Raw genomic sequence first — 22,444 nt, 5'->3', positions numbered from 1 at the left:
ACTTTACTAATTAAATTTATTGCCTTGACTTGAACAGCTTAAATATCAGTAAAGATCTGCAGATGGTGGAATTCTAAAACTTATGCACTGCCTTAGACTGTTCAGATATGCTGGGAGCATCAAATGTAGCCTGGAGCTGTGAGCAGAGAAAAGGACAGAGCACATCTCATCATCATCATGACTTCTGGTCACAACTCATAAGAGGTCAAAGGTCAAATAGTCACAGATGCCTGACTTGTAATCTAATGTCTGTAAACTGATCACGGTGGAGATTCCAAACAGAAAATCTGATAATATACTTGCTTTTTCTCTCTCACTAGAGTGTGTGCAGGCAAGTTATGATGTCTTCTTATAATTCTGGAAGCCTGTATGTATTTTTGGCTCATTAATCTGCTGTCGTCAGCCTGGCAGTTGCAGTATCATGAATATACAACCAGGAAACACACGCCAAGCGGAGTATAGATGTCTGACAGTATCCCAGAGCAGAATAAAGCCTCTTAACGTTGGATGATGTGACAGAATATTGTGTGTGTGTGGCACGGCAAACAGCGGTTATAAAAAAAAAAAAAAAAAACGAGAGGTTAAATATATGGGAGTAATGTTAAGGTCTGTGTGTGTGTGTCTGTGTGTGTGTGTGTGTGTGTGTGTACGCGCATGAGTGGGTTGGTATGTTTAAGTTTTTTTTTGTCTCTGTTTCAATATAAATAAATAAATTCCTAATTTCTCTATTTTTTCAGAATTTATCAGATTTAAAGGTTTAGTTCAGGTGCTGGTTAATCAAGATATCTTTGAGGTAGGAGCCCCAAACTGGAGTGTGGGAGGTTACCCTGGTGGCTGCGCCAACAAATTGGTAGGATCCTCTCAAAATCTTCCATGAAAAATAAACCACTTATTATTTTTTTCCAATCACATTCTGCAAGGACCTGCTCCTTCTCTTCTTCTGATTTGCTCTGACCCAGTCACTGCACATGTCTGAGTCCATCAAGTACTAGCTAATCAGATGCAGAGTGAGGCGAGCCTCTTAGGGATGTTAACCCAGTAGGCCCATGACCATTTCTTCGTAAGATGAAAAAATAAGGCCCTTTAGCACCAAATACGTTGTCTATAAATGAAAAGACCTCACATGGATGTAGGGCCCATGGAGTCATAACTCCCTGGGGTTTCCAGTGCCATGTCTGAGAAAGAGCTAGCCTTAATATTTGCTGTGTTAGTCTCTGCACTGGTGGGGCTTGTGGCAGTGGAGAGGGTAGAGCACAGGAGGCTGAACGCCCCTTTCTTAAGGAGGGGTTCAAAAAGGGTTTGGGAACGACCGCTTTTGACTGATCTGTAGCCTAGTTTAAATTTTGCCCTTAAATCTAATAAGAGTTTAACAGCTTTATAAAAACTAAGTTTGACTTGCTCTGAAACTCTTGCATCTCCTGCTGCCAAGTCAGTGCTGAGCCTTGTGCCAAAGACATGGCTGATCAAGAAGGAAACAATTTTTAGAATGCTGGAAATCTACAGCAGCGAGGATGCCATCAAAGAAGCTCTCCTGAGTCTGAGTGATGAGTGAGCAGACACTCTGCCACATTAAGGAGCCACAGCATCTCAACTTCAGGACAGCACAAATTGAGATTTAAAACACTGAAAGCTTTTTCTTTGGTTAAACCGAATTTCACAGTAAAAATGTCACTGAAACCATTTAAGACTGTGCGTGTTCTTACTTGCTGCCTCCACCAGCTCCGGGTGAAGACTGTAGGGGATCAGGGGGTCGGGCAGGTCGGCAAAGAAAGCCTTCAGCGCTCCGGCAGCAGCATTCACTGCCACGTCCATCGCCACAAAGTCGATACTGTGATCTGCAGATACACAGAGAGACAAATCTACAATCAGTAGCAAATTAACAAGGAGGTTTTAAAGGAGTTAGGTCAAATGTGAGGTTCTGGAAGTTAAAATCCCAACCGAGGAACTGATGATGAGTCATCATGCAGTAACCATCTGAAGTCACCATGAGAGAGTTGAGAAAAGATGCTATCTGCTCCCTCAAGTTCCTATGATATCAACCTTGGTAAACATGTTTTATTAGCCCCCTCACAAAGACTTACAGCACTGTCCACAATCCTGAAGTGTATCAGTAATGTCTCTGGTTGAGCACACTGTTACCATGGAAATATTTATTGACTTGTCACTATCAGCCATTTTGAGTGTAACAAGTTCCCTGCCCATGATTGTTTGGGAAGAACTTGCCTGCAGAAACATGATAACACTTTCCGATGTGAAATTTTGTATATTTTGGGATTATACATTTATTGACATCAGTGAAAAGTTAGCAGCAACAAAAAATGCTTATAACAATGAAGTTATCATAAAAAGCACTTGGTTGGAAATGTTTGCAGTGCCTTCTTGTTGTGTTACCATTCCTTAACACTTGAGATAATTATACATGCAGTCTTGTAACTTTGTCTTATTCTCCATTTTCCTGTTATCTTCTCTCGCCAAAACAAATATTTTGTAGTCATGATTCCTTTCTGTGCTTGTTGGATTGTTTCCTAGTATTAAAACTGTTTTCATAAAGATTTTCCTTTAACATCAGTGGAGGAAGTGAATAGAGAATTTACATCCAGAATCAGAGCCATTTTAAGAGTGAGTGGTCACTGTTGAGTTTGTTAACCTTTGTCACAGCACAGACAAGATCTTGGGAGGATTTCTCCTTCTTCCTATGAGGGAAGTATAAATTCACACGTAACCTGACCCTGGCTAAACCCGCGTGAAAGCTAAACCAGCATCACAGACCTGGCTCTGAGAGCCTGTGCTGACCTGTTCACATATCAGGTAAACAGGAATTTCCAGGTTCAATGCTTTGGTCTCAACGGATATCAAAGAGCTTGCAAGGAGTAGTGGAAGCTCACAGCGGCGCTTTGTGTCTGAGTAGGAGTACAGAGCTGCTCTCTGATGGCAGCTAACAGAGGTTATCTTGCGTCTGTCTGGAGGCACAGAGGCCTGAGTGTTTCTCTGAAGAAGCGACGAGGCTGGAACAGAATACACGTCAGTGTAAACAGCCACGTTTCTACTCTGTTATTCCTTGGATGGACAGGAGGCTCGAACAGTTTTGATTTTTCTTTGGAGTAATTGTGTCACGCAAGAAAAAAAACAGGTCAGTTTATCTTTGCGGTCTAGTGTCAGTGTAATAATGGCTGAAGAGAGAAAAACACTGGAGCTACAAGAAAAATAGTACAATCGCTTTGACACACTGTAATGGCCAAATGACGAGAAAGAGGAGGAGCAAAGGGGTGCAGAAAGAGGACAGAGCCCTGAGGTAACAGGACAGCTGTCACACTGAATCTGAACGACTGCCAAACGTGCACGCTCGCACACACACACACACACACACACACACACACACACACACACTGTCAGAAAAAGACTCAAGGAAATGGAGAAGGAGAGGAGGGGAGCCAGTGAGGAGGGAGATAAACAACAGGAAATGCACAAGTGAATAAAAAGAGGGAAGGGAGAGGCTAGCTTCTTAGATGAGCCAGCACAGATGAAATGGGAGTGAAAGAAAGAAGGTACCGAGAGGAAAGAGGGACACAATAATATACAGAGGGAGGCAGAGCAGAAGGGATGAGACTCCTTGAATGGTATTTTAATAAAGTTAATTAATCATCAATTAACATATGCAGCTTCAGCTCAAACACTCAAATCCTTTGCTGTAAGCACTTTTGAAATACTTGCCAGCCAGCGATTTTGACAAAACAAACTGATTTTTCACCATCCACATTAGAATATTCAGTTTTATGAATATGTGAACATGAAAGATATCAAAAGAAGAGAGGAAATAGTTTTTTATTTCATTGCTCAAGGTTACAATGAAATGTGTCCTCTGCATTTAACCTATCCTCTACAGAGCAGCGAGCAACTCCAGGTTATTCCCCTAACATACACCAACATTCAAGTCAATTTTGTTTGTGTAGCACTGAATCACGACAGATGTTATCTCGTGAGACTTTGTAGACAGACTAGGTCAAGAATCACTCTTTCAATCAATTTAGTCCAAAGAGGTCCAACAGTAAGCAAGCACTTCAGTGACAGCGACGATGAAAAACTGCCTTGACAAGCGTAAACACTGTAGACCTGGAATCTACGGGGTGGCCATCTGCCTTGACCAGTTAGGGTGAAAGAAAGTGATCAAGGCAGAGGTAGAGAGTCAGTGGCAGCTGTAAAAATAGAAATGTAACAATAATAACATTACCAACTAACACAAGAACTACATAAGCTTAATATGAGCATTCAAGTATCAGTAATCATACAGTACTAATGTAATACTTAGTAATAATGATACTCATAATACCAATGATGCAAACACTCATACAACAATAATGCTGAAACTAATACATCTACAGTACCAAAAATACTTATATTAACAGCAGTAGCAATGGTGGTCATTCTCTGGCAGCAGTAGCAAACGTCAGTAGTAGTAGAACAGTTTTTTTCTTAAGTTAAAAACATTTTTGCCTCCTTCATTATGTTTTCTAAGAACTCAAACAGTCATCATTTAAAAAAAACAAAAACAAAAACAATTTACAATTTAAGACCTATGTAGCTGCCCAACCCGAAAAAAAATTTCATTGGACGAGCCCAAGCTTGGTTTCTAGGCATGTAATATAATATGTTAAACTGGAAGTTCAGTGGGGCTGCAAGTTCATGACTGCAGTGTTCATTTATTTCCATATGAATTCTTGGGGGAGCTGATACAAGCTATCGCCATGTAAGTTACTCTGCAGCCCAGACATTTCCCTCAAGCGCATTTAACATTATACAGAGATGTGATCACATCATACAACTAATTTCCTAAACCTCTACAACTTCAACACTTGTAAAGATCACGTCTAAGGGCCAAAATCGACATCTCAGATCAAAACTAAGACCTTTTAAGACCCTGTAGGGTCTCCCTGAATAGACATTTAAAGCTGAAAAGCCAGAGTTACAACTATTAATCAATAATCAGTGATTCGTGTAGTAGTGGCAAACAAAATGATTTCTGTCCACGATTCTCAACTTTTGTATATGTATTGATTGTACATCTGAGTATTCGAAATGAATGGGTGCACCTTCAACAGATCAGCAAAGGTGAGTTATGGGGGGTAAATTATTCTAGTTGCGTATATTCCTCCAAATAGCAACTACATGAAACATATCTGAAGTAGTGTCTCAGTTTGGACGCGTGGTCTCTCTGCTGAGCCGCTGATACACTCACTTTCATTCATTGAAAATCATGAGAAAGAAAAGCAAATACTTTGCTGGAATCTGTTCACTTCTGCTGGGTCTCCATATTTCATCACCTGGCTGTAAGATGACACTACAGACTGTATGTGTGTGTGTGTGTGTGTGTGTGTGTGCCTGCCTACTGAGCTCTTCTAACAGCCAGTTTGGCAGCTCACCAACCGTCCTGTGCAGCAGGCCGACTCTCCTCCACAGGGCATGTGTTTCTCTTTAAGCACTTTTGCCGTGCGGTCAGATATGTATTCAGTTACGTGAAGGTTTCTCGGAAGGTCGAATTTACTGCACACATCCCACAGACGCTACTCGATTAGTAACATGTTCTCTGTTCAGTTCTTAAACGGAGTTCATGGGAAAATAATCTCAAATCGCCATCTGTGAAAAATAATGACAGCCATCGTTCTTTTTTTTGGCAGTTCCAAATGTGCTCCAGCGTCAGGTTTCAAGGTGGCTGAATATATGTATTTATGAGGTTCTGTTGCAAGTGTGCGCAAGTGTGAGTGCTCTACCTTGATCAAACTGTTTCTGGATGTTGTCCTGATCCGTCTTGTTCCCACTGACCCGATACAGGCCTTCTGTCGTCAGACCTGTAAACACAAATAACACAAGTCTTAGCTAAGTTGAATGAATATGAGGAATAGGCACAAGCAATTTTAAGAAAAAGATCAATTCCTCATGGGGGGGAAACTAATTTAATGCAGCAGGAAACAGAAATATATCTAAAGCATGATGCCATTCAAAACAATCAGTTATCATTTGATGTAACTATTTTATTCAAAACGAACAAAAAAGGCATTATAGAATACAAATATTAACTAAAACAGCATTTCCTGCAGAAACAGCAGTGTGAATGCAAACTGCTGAAATACACTCAAAAATGTAGAAAGCAGAATAAATACTTCAAGAAGAACAGGCAGAAGGGAGTTCATCTTAAAATGACAGTCAATAAGGCCACGGTTGAGTACATTTGACTGTTCAACAAAACCTTTAAGTTTTGTAATGATGAGGACAAACAATTTACACACACACGCACACACACACACACACACACACTCTACTGGGATAAATCAAAGAGCCTAGGCTGCTGCCTATCCCATCACACATTGGGTGAGGGGCAGGGTTCACCCTGGACGGGTCGCCAGTCCATCACAGGGCTGTCAATTAGGAGCAATTAGGGGTTCAGTATCTTGCTCAAGGATATTTTGACATGGTCACCAGGGGAAGTGAGGACTGAACCAGCGAACCTTCGGTTGCTAGACAACCACTCTACTTGTGAGCCACGCCACTCCTCGTGACTCAAAAGCTTATTGATCAGTTGCTCGTGGGTCCTATGAAACAGCACCGTGGGGAGGTGGTGGTTGAGTGATGTTAGCTTAACTGCTACCCACACAATCATTCGACTCTCGATCAGAATATTTCAGAATAAGGCTCTCAAAGTGGGCTTTTAAAAATCCATCACAATACTTTATTTTGAGGCCAAGATTGATGTGATTTTAGAGGCAACTGATCCAGGATCACACTTGACACGACAGTAAAAATAATAAAAGATTGTGTTTCCTCATTCCCCCTCGAGTTTCCTTGTAACAGGGAACAAGTGATTACTCGCACCCATCCCTAACAGATACAGAATCACTGTGCAATAATGTAGTTTTGCACAAACAAGTGTGTCAACGTGCTTAATTGAAACAGACAGGCAAACAGGAGCACTGGAACAGCTTCGATCCACTCTGCTTTGATGCATCCACATCCTGAGTTTCTTCTGATTCATGTTGAAAACTGCACCGCACACATTCCAGAAACAAATTAGATATCATCATTGTTTCTCACAGCACCTCACCCCTCTATTATTGAAAAGCCTCAGAAATAACATCAGCAGGCCTAATTCTGGCATTTTTCCTCAATATTTGATGAACTTTTTTGGATCATTTTTAAAGCCACATGCAACCTGCAAAATGCGGCTGAAAGGTATTGATGGGGGGCCAGAGCTGATCGGGGTATGAATCAGAAAATCGTCTCATTGACATTTCGTTCAGAACCACCAAAAACTAGACAGCAGATTTCTGTGTAGCTTTATGTCACATGCCTGGAAGTATGCATGAATAATAGAACACACAACAGCGGGAAGAAAAGGGACACATGGAACTAAGTTGGGCAGAAAAGGTGAACGTGGAGGAGGCGGCAAAGCAACTGCCACTTTCACGATTCAGAGATATTTACTCATCTTTTACTGCAAGAACTGCAATCTCTCTGTCTCACGGCTGCAACCAGTTTAGTTTTTGCAGGACTGATATTTTTCCTCTGTAATTACATTTTATTCTTTAACAATAACATGCATGTTTTTTTTCTGTTACTTTGTGTATTTAATGCTTGAAATGAAATGCTGAAAATTGTATTTCTTAAAGGTGCTAGACAAATATTTGCTTTGCTTTGAAGTAGTTGTGTTTTTCAGCCTGTAAACATTTATGATTCATGGTATTCTTGATTACTGCGGACAGACAGATGGGTGGAAAATTAAAGGAAAAACTTGAATGAATGAGTGCAGAAACACAGCAAATGGAGATACTTTAGAGATTTTGGACTGCCGTGTTGTGACTGAAGCAAACCTGCACTCTCCACCACCATCATCACAGCTGCCAAATCAATACAGTCTCTCCACCATGTTGTCACCCGAGCCAGTGAGACAAAAGCACTACCAAAACTCCTGTCTCATTCCTCTCTGAGGTCTTAACTAACAAAGAACATGATCAACAGTAGGGATGCGATTCGTCAGGTACCTCAAGATTCTACTTCAATTTCGATTCAGGGGGCTCTGATTCATTGATAAAACGATTACCGATCATCTTGATGCATCATATAAGGCTGGTAATCTCTAGGCCCATTATCTTTTACTAGAACAGCATATTGAAACAAGGCCACCTTAAAAAACAACTAATAACAACAGGCCTGGAATAAAGTCATGTGACAGCAAGCTCAAAAATTAGAGATGCCCCCTAAACACCTCACAAAGGCAACTGGTATTTAGTAACTTTACAATTTAACCGATGTTCCCTGAATGCCTCATAAGAAGCCTATGAGAGCCTCTGATCTTTATTTTTGCGCTCAACCTTCCTGCCATTTTCTCCATTATAGTGGCTGAATTATCTGCCGTGCATTTAACAGTACACTTGTTCTTCATGAGCGCTCATCTCTCTCGCTATTGCAGACTTTTTTCGCTAATCCCACAGTTTAAATACATCTCAGACCTGCTACATACTGTACGTCAGCTTAGGGGCAACAGCTGCTCTCTCCCTATCTGCTCAGTGTGTCTTGTTTTGCTATCCTACCGTCTCCTTTATTAACAATCTTTCATGTTGCACGCTGCTTCTGCGCCGCTTTCATTCTGCTCCGGCCACCTAACTTACATTTTAAAACATTGTTTTAAATTTATGAATCAATGCATAATCGTTGGGGCCCGCATCACAATTTATCCAAGAATCAAGTGGAAAATGTGCTATTGTAAGTATCTTGGGACAAAAGTGGTGATAATGTAATTACGTAACGCAACATGCCCAGCGCAACCCTCTTGGTTGTTGTAGAGTTTCAACCTTGTGAATAAAAGATGTCAGGAAAATCCCGCTAGAGCAAAGATGGTCATTATTAGGGTGCGAATTTCAAAAAGTATCTCATAAGCTTGCAATTATTTTGACTTTTACTGCAACTGGCTTTGCAATATTCAAAAAAAAAAAAAAATCCAGCTGTAAATGAGTTTAAAATCATGTGGTTATAATTGAGGTTGTGATAGCATATCATTTCAATGGTTATCTTTTGAAAGTGCTCTCACTTGATTATATAGTCCATGAAATGATGCAAAGTTGCAAAAAAGGTGTTAAGTTCCCTCTGCAATGTAATTAATTAACTGTTTTCATAGGAAATTAGAAAATTGGAGCGAAAGAATAACAGCACCTCATCTACAGAGGTAACTGAATAGTAGCTCTAATTGATATTCAGGCCAAATGCTACTGACAGTTGTTGGCCTATAGTTGTCTAGAGCTACAATAAAATAAACAGTAAGAAAAACTGTTCCCAAATTTTTGTTTGTGGGCCTTCAACTGGTTTTAAAGCAGCACTTGTGAGTGCACAACACCAACAATACCATCCTTATCAGACAGCATATGGAGACAGAGCGACTTAATTAGAGCTCTAATGTGTGTTCTGGCTGCAGCACAGAACACTAAACACACACACACACTACACCATCCATACAGGCTGTAATTCTCCTGTCACTGCTTCAAGGTCATCCACACTGCAGTGTGTGTGTGTGTGAATGTGTGTGTGTGCGTGCGTGTGCTGTTCCTGCAGAGGCAGTTAAGAGGAGATAGTTTTATGTAAATTAAGCTTTAATGGATTCAAGTAAACTGTGTTAAGTGTGTGCATCAATTGGTATCTGCCTACATATCTGAGCCTATTTAAGTTTGTTTTTTTAAGTGTGTGTGTGTGTGTGTAGGTCCAGTTGTGTCAAAGAGCACTCTGGCTTAGCTCTTAAATGAACAGAAATCTGTGAAAAGCAGCGCTTTGTACAAAGTGACCTCCGTCTAATCAGCAACCCGTTGACCCAATTTGTGTGTGTGTGTGTGTGTGTGTGTGTGTGTGTGTCTTACTGTGTAAGCAGAATACACGAGCCCAGGAAACAGCAGGCAGAAAGCTCTAAATTTTAGAGACTTCAAACAACCTAACGATGTGTCCCTGACATCAGATAAATAACGTGATTTAACGGCAGCCTTTAAACACACTCTGCAACATATTTGGAGCCATACAGTCATAATAATGTCACTGTGCTGCAAATGCTTGTTTTGATCATCTTCTTCCCACTTAATCACACATTAATTTGACACTTCTTCCAGCAACTAGGCACTCTGGCTTTATCGACCAACAGCAGGAAGCTGAATCCTCAAGTGGAATGTGCAGAGTTCAGATCGCAGAATGAGCTGATCATGGCTCATTTGGAGGGACACGGCAGCCAGGAGTCTCTGTTAAGTCACAACAGTTTAAATTTTGATAGATACAGTAGATATATGGATAGATCTGTAGATATGGATCGATTTTTTTTTCCCCCACCACCTTGTGCATTTCTCTATACTTGTCGGGACATCCAATTCTAAACAAAATGTCTGTCACACACACACAAAAACTTGTGGGGAAGGGAGTTTCCAGAGGAGCTCACTTTGAATGTTGGGATCTGATAAGACTGGTCCTGCTGTGATATGATCTAATATCCTGATACACGCAATCGCTCTCGTCCCTGGCTCCGCCTCTATCTTGCTCCATTACACCATTTTCTCCACTGTCTTTCTCTACCTGTCTGTTTTCCTCTGCCTGCTGCTGAAGATATTTTATTGCCCTGACAACCATCTGCTGTGGGAGGGAACAGGAAGCTGGTTCAATGAGTGAAAGTCAATCGGCGGCTATTTTTAGCTCTTATTTTACCAGGCACAGACATGTGACGCACACACGCACGCACGCACACACACACACGCACGCACGCATGCACGCACACTCACACACACAGTCAGAGAGTATAATTGAGTCGTATATGGTACATCTCTTCCTACTATAAATACTTTTAAACCATTAAAGCGTTATTGCAAAAAAATAAGTTTTATCTTTTATTTGCAGGTTTAGTTTTTGAGTTTTCAGCTTAAAACAAATACAGCATTTTCTGACTACTGTATCAACTGATGTGTAAATGATGAAACAACGATTCACAAAAAAAAAAAAAAGAAGAAGATTTTTCTTCTCCTTTCTTCCTTCACAGCTTAATCAGGTCCAGGTCAGTGTTTACACTGTACCCAGTTAAACGAAACAACCTTTGCAAAATCACACGCGCTCTCACTGACACAAAAGCAGCACGCTGCAATTGCTTTAGAAGCTTTAAATAGCACATCATGTTACGTTATGTTAGACAAATACGACTACAGAATGATCAGTTAGAGAAGGATCGGAAGCATTGAGGAGGACCATAGTTTTGATTTGTCAAATGTTAGCTGTTCTTATTGGTACTTCTTAATATTTTGGCACTTAAGGATATGCTGGTGCAAGATTTGGAGTCCTCCCTCCCTCCCTCCATCCTCTCTCTAGTTGCAGCATCATTTTTTTTTGTTGCTTTTTTTTGCCCATTGTGCACTATGTTTTGGTCCACTTCCTGTGTTAGGTTCTGTTCCCCACGGTAACTAAATTGAGGTTTGTATGAAATTGGAGTCCTGACTTTTCAGGAGGACGACGGAGGGATTGGACTGTCAACTGTCTGGGAGGTTTCATGTCTGTAATTTCATATAAAACTGAAAAGTGAAGTGGCCCAAAAAAAAACAAAAGAAAAATGACACTTTTTAGGAGGATCGTGTTCTGATTTTTTTTTGGCCAACAATGGCCTTAAGAGGGGTTTGCATTAATTTTGATTGGGATCACCCAGAAAAGTCTAAATGTCGAGACTAAACAAAGCCTGGATGTCTTGGTTACCTTACACTGTGTTCACACTGTTACACACAAGCAGCGTTGTGACCTCTGCAACTTGTATTCATGACAGCTGAATGAAGCCTCATTGATGCGAAGTGGGGAAGTACAATGTTGAAATAACTTCAGCATTGTCCAAAAAGCAAAAGGTCACAAGTAGATTGATTTTCATGTACATTTACATGCGTATGCAGTTGAAATATTAAAGAAATGTGTTAATCACAGCAATCATTATTTCCCTGAAATAAAAAATACAAATTAAAATGAAAAAAATCCCTGGTATTTACGTAACCTACATGTGTGAGGTGACCTTTGACCTGATTAACCTCCGTTTATTTGTACACAGAAACAAACAAGCTGAGCACAAGGATTTGACCTGAAAGAACCATTAAGATAATGACTTTGAGGTGATGACACAACATATCAACCGTAGCGGCATAATCAGATTGAAGAGGCAGAGCACAGTGACAGTTGGAGCATTTACAAGTGGATGTTGATAGTTTAAGTGACACTTGTTTCACACAGGAACACCTTTTCATGATGTCTAGCAAAAGAAAAAAAAAAGATCTGATTAGTTTTGTAACGGTTCACAATGTTTCTTGGTCTCTCCTTGAAAACACAAAAATCAATTAACAGGACAGAAAAGAAGATAATGCTCTGCAGCACAATTTGCTTATAAAGTTAAGGTTTATTAAAACATAAGTGACATATGGGAAGTGATTTGAAACAATTTTCAGTGAGTTTTGTGAGTATACTGCCCCTTTCATATTCTAAACACAAGTTATACTCACATATTTTAAACAGAATTTGGATTTATGATTTTTTTTTTTTTTTACCTACATGCACACATCATTGCTAATGACCTCTTGTTAATCACACATGAACACACACAACCCAGAGTGAGTTAAACCACTACTAATAAAGATCCTCTCGCTTCCTACCAGCGGGTCCCACCCTGCATGTACCAGTTTCTCCTTTCCAGCAGATCCAGGTCTTATTCCTCTCATTATAAATAGGATACGACATATTCACATGTGCAGCCTCCTCTAAAGAAGATGAATGTGCAGGTAAAAGTGCTGCCTGTCCCAGAGGACACCAAACGCAGCTTTTTCCCACAATTCTCAGGCTGAGAAATGAGCTGTGCTTTCTGGTCTGGAAGTCATTGTGGGAGAAACACCATAGCTCTGTGTGTGTGTGTGTGTGTGTGTGTGTGTGTGTGTGTGTGTGTGTGTGTGTGTGTGAGTGTGAGAGAGAGAGAGAGAGAGAGAGAGAGAGAGAGAGAGAGAGAGAGACTAATGACCTGAGGTGAGCACTTTCTTTGTCCTCTCTCTCTCTCACTCACTCTCAATGTCTCTCTCTCTCTCTCTCTCTCACACACACACACAGCTGAGAGTGGTGTGGTCTGGTGGAGTCATCTGTTCCTCTGCTGGTGTGTTAATTTAATGAGCGGCCCTCCACACAACCACAGGTCAATATAAATCAATACGAAAGCTATGAGGAGTGTGTATGTGTGTATGATTTAATATCAGGGCACCTTGGGTAACGAGATCCATACCAGACACACACACAGTCCCAGCAGAAACAAGGCCCACATCTGCAGCCTGTTTTCAGTATGGAGTCTTTACAGTAGAACAGGGGGTCTCAGAGTGTGTTACCGGATCACTGCCTCATCACATTTCTATTCACAATGAAAACCAACTGTGGACACTGCAGCTTCTCTGCACTTGCGATTTCATGCTCCAAAACTGATACTAAAATCTACTACAACATCTAAAGTTGCTGCTTTTGATTACATCCCCCGACCAGACAGCAACACTTCCCATCATGCCTGTCCAGTGAACAGAAGTTTAAAAGATGTTCAGTGTGCACTTTCTGTTCATGGTATTGAACAGTGCCCAGAAAAAGAGTTACGCACTGCAGTCACATTTAAGTTGAACTTTTGGTCGGCTAAGATTTTAAATTTTCACAACTCAAAAAAAGGAAACGTGACATGGTTTTATACATGATTTCAGGGGTGCGTGTAAGTATCGGCACGTCATTGATATTGTGTTCATTTTTTTCATATATTGCCATCGGCCTTATTGGCTCAGCACCTATTGGTTTTGCAGTAAATACATAATTGACCGGCTTTTGCCAATACAAAATGCAAAGTACACAATGTGAATATCTTTGACATATTTTCATTCCCATACTAACTACTTCGTTGATTGTGAAATTTAAATATGTGAAAGGTCATTCCTGTGTGAGACGGTGTACACTAAAAACTTAACAAAAAGGGTGAACCATTACAACAAAGGTTCCCAAATCTTAGCCAACTTTTTCAACTCATTCAGATTCTTCCTGGCCGCCATTTCCCCCTCTATCTCTCGACTGACCGACAGCATTATGTCACCAGTGTCACACTCCTGTATACAAATGAGTAAAAATGGGCTAGGCTTGGTGTTATCTATGCATAAGTACAGCAATCTTGTCATGAAAGTTGATAAGCCCAGCAGGGTAAGCACTGAACAGCATTCATTATGTGCAGGACAGTATTGTCCTTCTCTCCAGATCTCTACTCTCCATCGAACATACTTGTCTCTCCATGGTTGTATGAGCCAATTTCTACCATGAAAAACTTCTAGACCAGAGATTTTCAACATCTGAGATGTTGGACCTCCCCTTAGACAAAGAGTTCAAACCCATCCCAAATATGCTTTGGATGAAATTTATAAAAATCTGATTCTATGTGGTCTTTGACCATCAGAATCACCAAATACATGAAAACTGTCTGTTCTGAGTCATTTATTCGTTTCTGACTCATGCAAAAGTAAGAAAAACTGTAAAATTCACCCAAAACTCCTGTGCCTCTTAACCATACCTATACCCAATAAGGTGTTAGGCTCAAGCCCCCCCTTAACTCATAAGCTGTACAGAAAATGGATGGATGGATGGATGAATGGATGGATGGATGAATAAGTTGTGTTTAACTCCTCTGGCCAGAGTTATTGTAGTTAGTTGTTCTCCCTCAGCGTTGCAGCGCTAAGCATGACATCACTGTGCCATTGCAGCACAAATCTTAAATAAAGAAGACAAGAATCAAGATGTTCTTGGAACTGCTACTATGCATTGGAAAGATCTCACCTACAGGGAATATCCGACACAGGTGAAAGGACCATGATTAATGTCAAACCCTATATAAAACATGTAATCAGTTTTTAAAACTCAAATCAACATTTCAGATCTGTGTGTTACAGATAAGATCAGACAGAGAACATTGAAATACTGGTGCAGCGTGCTCTCTCAGTCTGTTTTAAATACAAATGAACAACTTAATCTAATGTCACACAGGACATTTAAAAACAACAACAACAACAACTGTTTTCCAACTATCAATACTTTAAGGGGGTCAGGGTTCAAACACACAAAAGATAAATGTGTGAAGGAAGCTTCTCCACAGCCAAGTTTCCATGTTGGAGCCAGTGTTTGTGTGTGTTTGTGTATAATGTGTGTTGACAGTGGGACAGATGTCCGGCATTCAGGAAGTGACAGGAGGAGCCCATGACACACACATGCACGCGCACACGCACAGGCACATGCACCAATTTTCTAAAGTCACAGAGACAGATGGACCTGGGTTATAAATTGAGCTGTCAAGCCGGAGCTACCTAGCTACTGCTCTATTTACTCCCTGTCTCTCTCTCACACACACACACACACACACACACACACACACACACACACACACACACACACACACACACACACACAGACTTGATCTCTTGCGGTATTTTTAATTCCAGTTTTTGTCTGATTATCTCCCCCTCCCAGCAGCAACACAGAGGTTCAATTGTTGCCAAAAAACACTTATTAACATTTATTAGTCAACAGTGACATTTATTCATCACCGTCAAACACCACAAACTGTAAAGGAATTGCGCCAACGCCTGCTTTGCCTACCGAACTATTGAGCCTTCAGATGGCGCCAAATTCTTATCATCAGTTTCCTATAAAACATAGCGGATAAAGTTTGATGCAACAACAATGAAAAGAATAAAACTCTACAATTGCGGGTAGGGTTTCATCAAACCTGCCACTAATAATGTGTCTTCAACAAACACACACTACTTGCTAAGATGAACACACTCCAGCTTTTATAGCAAATTGCTGTTTGTCATCACACACTTTCGATGCCTTTTTGGCAGGGCAAAGTGACAACAGGGAAATGTACGTTAGAGGACAGAGTAAGACAAAGAAGAAAGTTTAGTGGAGAGATGGATTGTAGAGAGAAAGTTAAGAGGAGGGGGGTGTGAGGACATGGACAGAGAGAAGAAAAGAGGAGACATGGGGTGAGGATGAGGAACCAAGTAGGGGAGGATTAATTGAAGAAAAAACAGGTTTGAAGACGAGAGAAAAAGGAGGGGAGGATGGAGTGAAAAGGACAAAGGGATAGAAAGGAGACACATGAGGACACGATGAAAGGAGCATTGTAAATATGGAGTGAAATAAAAGAGAAAGAAGAGTGATGAAGGATGAAAAGGAGACGGAGAAGAGATGAGAAAGGGCGGACAGAGACAGCACCTTGTCTTTCACAATATGGCCGACTAAACGCCCTCTAGAGACCTTCATCAAAGCCGCCACATAATCAGAAGTGTGTGTGTGTGTGTGTGTGTGTGTGTGTGTGTGTGTGTGTGCACGGGTTTGTGTAGCCTGCAGCAAGGTGCTCGTGAGGTCAGCGGCTCTCAAACGGGCAACAGACTGACGTGTCCATCACAGCAGGACTTCAAAATCCTCTCAACACATTTCCATTTACTGTCCAACTGTTAAATAATGATTCTGCTAAAACCTCCACTGATTTCAATGCTGACAAACTTAGCAGATCAACAATGGTGGCGTTCACTGACAGCCCAGTAATTTACCATGCAGCACTGAAGTGTTAATATGGTGTATATTTGATATCCTGTGGAGGGATGTCGCCACGTCTGCCAGGATGCCAGTGTCAGGTTAGGGTCAGGATTAGTTCGACTCCGACACTAGTGCTGCACGATGAATCACAATGTCAGATGGTGCAATTACATAACCACATGAAAATGCTATCATTTTGAATAGTGCTGCACAAACCCAGCAGGAATGATATTTTTTGTTATTGCTATTCATGTAACTTTAGTAAAAGTAAGACCGTTTTTCATAATATTGCAAAAAAATAAAAATACTTTGGAGAGATGTTGCAAAAATGTGTTTTCAGCTCAAAAAAGTAAACTGCGAGCAATGGCCCTAACAGTCTGGGTAGGCCTGAAACCCATTGTAGATTAATGCCGATTAACGATTTGGTAAATAGGGTCCTTCAAGACAGTTTTTCTCATCAAATAAAACTTAAAACAGCAAACAAAGTTTGTTCCTATGTATGACAGTAATTCAACTGGCCAAGATTTGCCTTAAATTGCACTTCAAATACAATTCTTTTGTTTTATTCACTTTCTTTGTCTTGATATTTCATTTTGCTGCTCATGTGTTAGCAGCTCGCTCACCACATTTGCTGGCAGCATCGGCGCAGGATGGGTGGAGTTGGGGGGGGTAAAAAAGGAGAGAAGGGCAACATAAGGGCTTTTGAAGGGAAGCTAATGGAAGACTGGACTGCTCACACACGGACACACAAGCCCCATTAGACCAGATGACTGCCTTGGAGCCAGGTGGCATTGCACTAGTTACTCGCTCAGCCTTTTTCCTCGCTCTCTACTCAGTCTGCCCCCAAGACACACACACACACACACACACACACACACACACACACACACACACGCTAATTCATCTTACGCGCGCACACAAGCCATCCAGAGTTGGTTGTAGCCCCCAGCCCAGCTCGTCTGTCCCTCGCCTTCAAGTTGGTTGCAGTTGGACGGGGCCGTGATACACCACTGCGCTATACACACAGACACACATGCACGCACACACACGGAGGGCCATAACAATCGCCATCTAAGCCTCCCATTCACTTCCATCCGTCTCACTTAAAGAAAATGAGAGAGTGATTTTGCCCAAACTGGCTAAAATTTATAACGGTTTTAAAATAACAGAAGCATGCTGTCACTGTCCAATAAAACCATGCGCCTCAATTTTTGAAAATGATTTTTACCATTTCCTGCCCATCAAATTTGGTCATTTTGCTCTATCTATCGGCAACTTTTGAGCTCAAATGACCAACAACAAGATGTTATGTTAGGTTATTTGTGTGCATCATCAAGCTTGGTGACACAGATCCCTTCACCAGCCTGGACCTGAAACCTCACGTATGCCACATTCACTTTAGTCCATTTAAAATGAAAGATGGTTCACAAGTGGCTTTTTTTTAGACAGATTTGAAATTTAAGTCTTAATAAGTCTACTTTAGATTGTTTTGCAATTCCACTTTTTGAGTTTGTTTGGTTAGTGTGTGAGAAAAGGTGTTCTGTGCCTTGAAACTTTTGTAGAAAAATGCGATTTTTGGAAATTGGTGGTTTTGTTAAGACCTCCAACCTTAGGACAGACCTCTGATGAACCTCGCTGTGTTCTTTTTAACTCATAATCATATGGACGTTTACTTGTCATGTTACAACAAAATAACTCCAGGACGCTACACACAGGAAACACATTTGGAAAGGTGCAAGCTTCAAAGTAAGAGGCTGACATCAGACTACTCTCTAACATGTGACCTAGGGTTGGACGTGGTCAGTGTGTGTCTGTTCTTCTTGCATCGTCTGCTGGGGTTCTCCTCTTTAAATAGAACAGCATGATCACACAACTTCCATGGACTGAAACGGTGTCTGGAAGGCTACCCGGGAAGCTTTATTCAACATTCAAGCAAACATTAAGGTACTGTTGCAAGTCTAAGTGTTTGTTTGCAATTTAGTGATGATGTAATGTGATGATGAGCTCGAACAGAAGCAGCCCCCAACTTTGTTGCACTACTGAGATATTACCGTAAATTCCGGACGATAGAGCGCACCGTTTTGTGAGCCGCAGATGCTTATTTTAGGGAAAAAATCAACTTTGTACACGTATAAGCCGCACCGGTAAATAAGCCACGGTGCACGGTGGAAACACCTCGGCTGCCCGTTCTCGCGTTTTGACCCAGTCTTCCAGAGCGTTTTCAAGTCCGGGCCATCTGCTATTATGACCTCTGAAAACTTTTGTAGTCTTTTTGCATTGGGTCAGTTCGTCATGTTGCCGCCTCCAGAGTCTCACCATCGATTCGTTTATGCCAAACTTACGTGCTGCAGCTCTATTTCCATCTTTAACCGCCAGATTGATTGCCTTTAACTTGAAAGCTGCATCATAAGCATTCCTTCTTCTGCTCTCCATCTTGAGGGTGAGTACAAATGACTGAAAATATCGTGTGATGCTCTTTTTACACTGCACCGCGGCATGGACTGGACACTCCAAGTACAGTACTTAGAGAAATTACCATAACATTTAGCTAGGAATTTCCCTAAGTACGGTACTTGGAGCTACCATCAGGAACAATAGGGAATTACTGCCCGCTGCCGCTGCCCGCCACACCCCAGGGTGAAGGTAAAATCCTCGTATAAGACGCACCTGAGTATAAGCCGCAGGGCATGGAGCGTCGAAAAAAAGTCACGGCTTATAGTCCAGAATTTACGGTAATCAAGTCACTGTAACCAACAATTAACAAAAATTCAACTGTACTGATGATCAGCTACATTGACATTTTAAAAAAGTGATCACACAGCAAGTGACACAAGACAGAACATTGCCTTTGTGAGTGAGTGTTTTCCAAAGACTACACGGTAAGGACCGAGGACCAAAGTAAAGAGCTACAAAGAAGGCAAAACAGGCAATTGTGTTCATTTAACCTAAATGAAAGAGCAAATGCAGCATCAGCACCAGTTATTTTAGGATGACCAGCAAACAAAAGAAGGGGAACACAGAGGGTAGAGCCAGGAGGGGAGAAGAAGCAGGGGCAGCCCACTGGGAGGAGAGGTTAGCTTGCCTGCTTCACCTACTCCCCAGTACAGCACACAGAGACAGAGATGGAGCACAGGGGAGTGGCTGCTCAAATATTCAGCCAAAGCCACAGCCACAGGCGCGCGCGCACACACACGCACCCACACACACACGTATACACACACACACACACACACACACACACACACACACACACACACACACACGTTCCAATCACTTGGTGTCTCGGAGTCAGTGACCAGGAAGTCCACAGGGAAGAGATTAAGACTACAGGCTATAGAGCAGGATGTTACTTTGTGTGTGTGTGTGTGTGTGTGTGTGTGTGTGTGTGTGTGTGTGTAGGTAGAACTGCGTAGTTGTCAGGTACACACACACACACACACACAATGTGAATGAGTATGAAATATGTGTACATCTTAACATCTTTTTCAACTACCAGCCATATGTACCTTAGCCTCAACGCAAGCACACTTACCACAAATACATCCTGTTAGACACACACACACAGCTTTTTGGTGTGTAACAATTACACACACGCACACACACACACACACACACACACACACACACACACACACACACAATGCACGCACACAGCTCTGAAACCACAGGCAATGCAAATAGCCCCAATTACGTCTCTGCAGCTCAGCCGGTGGATTTGAAACACAAATGACTCTCCGTCACCCAGTTTTGTCAATCTAAAGCCTGAGTTGCAGTTGTGTGTTGTTCACCGTTAGAGCATTTCTACCGGTGCGCCGGCGTGTATATGTCATTACTCAGCCAAAACATGAATTCTGTTTCTTAGTTTTACTCTCGTCGTCACAACAGTGTAATGAGCTTCAGTTACAAGACGTGTCAAAGGTCAGAAGGCAGGAAGATAATCAATAAGTCCCTGTAGACTACTGTCATATAAACAATGGGGGAATATTTCAAATAGAACACCTGCTGGTACTTAAATATTGTGTTGCCATTCATGTGAGAAAATGAAATTCACCAGTGACCTGAATGTAATCCTAAAAGGTCAGGATTTTCTACTCTTGCTGCTCCAGTGGAGAATGTTAAAGAAAAGAGACTTGAAGTTTTTATTTCTCTGTTATCCATGTCTTCACCTCAGGCAACAGAACATGTGTGGACTGCTACGAAACATTTGGAGATTCACTAACAATACACATCCTGTATTTTTTTTTAATGCATCTGTTGTTCTTATGCTGCATCACATGAAATTCTAATTGTTTTTTTTTAAATAAGGAGAGTTGGTTTTCTTCCAGGGCAGACAGTAAAAACAGGAGGCCATGGGTCAAACAGTCCTATCAGCCTGCTAAAAGAGCTGGCTGCTCTCGCCATCGAACAGGAAATATGATCAGTGTGTTTCCATTGGACATGACGTCAGACGAGCAATGAGCAGGAAACCCACACATGCACAGAAATGAATGGGAGGCACGCGCATGTCGATGTTCAGCTTGAGCTTTCACTTTGGATGATGTCTTCTCTCTGGAGCTGGACACATATATAATAATGAACACAGAGATTATTGACTGTAAGGTGCAGTATGTTAAAATTCCTATTTTTATGGCCTCTTAAATTGCCCTTAATGACACTCTTCTAGTAAATACTCAAAGATCTCTGAATCTTTTCTGAAAAATCTTTTTTGCTCCGGTGAAAATCCTTCTGTTCCACTACAAAGTCAGGAAGGGTGATCTGACTTCAAAGCAGGCTGGAAATAGCCAATAATCAGCTTTATATAAAGCCTGGTTGACATGGCGGCTGAATAATTCTGCAGCTCAGAGTGGAAGTTTAAAACCAGTCCGCTGGGGTTTTGTGTGTCTCTATTGCAGCCGAACCAGCTGAGCATCATTGAAATCTGGCAGCGTAACAAAGGACCAAAGGAAATCTACATGTGTGAAGTGACGCCACTGACACGGGAGAGTTGTTCATGCTGATAATCTCTGGAGCAACCACAAAACATGACAAGAGCTCACCTGTTTGAAAGGCAAATGAAATACTGCACTGTAAAATGGAACAAGAGAAAACACACCAATCATTAGCCTTCCAAATGTCCACACCCAAGGGACCATAAATATAAAACAGATACGGAGTGCAAACAGTGCTGTTAACAGATGTTAATAAAGCATCCTTAGAGTGAAATCTTCCACTTACTTATTTGATCTTTTCTTTCTTAATTGAATTACTTCTTCCTCAAAAAAGTTTGGAAATACACATCTGTTAAGTGTGAAATTAATTACTGCATATGTTTTCCATTTGTCTAAAGTATTTTCTTTGGCAATGTACAATAAAGTTTGAAATTCCAATAAATACATTTAAAGAAAAAAATCAATTTACAATTTACAACCACCTGAACTCTTCCAAGTGGACAATTTTAAAATTATTTAAAATATTTTTTTAAAATTCAGATTGGATACCTTTCAATGGTCCTTAAATCATGAGATGTACGTTTCCATCAGAAAAGATAACCAAACATGAGCTGTAAACTGGGATATTTCCAAATAACTGTAGTCAACATGGCCAAGATCAAGATTTTGCCAATTATACACTACCTCCACTGACAAGAGGCTATATTTAAACAAAACACAAAACAAAACAAAACAAAACATAAATTCTGCACTTGAATCTGCGCTAATTAGAGCAACTTTGAAGCCACAATAATTTTGCATAAAAACAATCATGAAGCGGTATGGGAAAAAAAAAACCTGTAAACAACTGAAAACACATTAGCTATGTTGATTGTGCAATATGTTTACAT

The 22,444-nt window shown here is 41.1% G+C and overlaps 1 protein-coding gene across 2 annotated transcripts in view; it reads right to left on the bottom strand.

Moving 5' to 3' along the window:
• The window catches only part of arhgap5 (Rho GTPase activating protein 5), a 63,788-nt gene that overhangs the window by 9,688 nt on the left and 31,656 nt on the right, over positions 1–22,444 (bottom strand). For both annotated transcript variants that reach the window (XM_086182258.1, XM_086182259.1), the window contains exons 4-5: positions 5,766–5,843; positions 1,704–1,835 (exon numbers count right to left, since the gene is read on the bottom strand). In XM_086182258.1, coding sequence (XP_086038384.1) covers positions 1,704–1,835; positions 5,766–5,843 — 210 coding nt within the window. The remainder of the gene's footprint in view (positions 1–1,703; positions 1,836–5,765; positions 5,844–22,444) is intronic.

The sequence above is a fragment of the Aulostomus chinensis genome, chromosome 17 (genome assembly GCF_037954235.1).
Source record: "Aulostomus chinensis isolate RoL2024-O1b breed Wild chromosome 17, RoL_Achi_v1.0, whole genome shotgun sequence".
NCBI lineage: Eukaryota > Metazoa > Chordata > Actinopteri > Syngnathiformes > Aulostomidae > Aulostomus > Aulostomus chinensis.
Note: the sequence above shows the minus strand (reverse complement) of the source record. Positions and strands in the feature narration are given on the sequence as shown.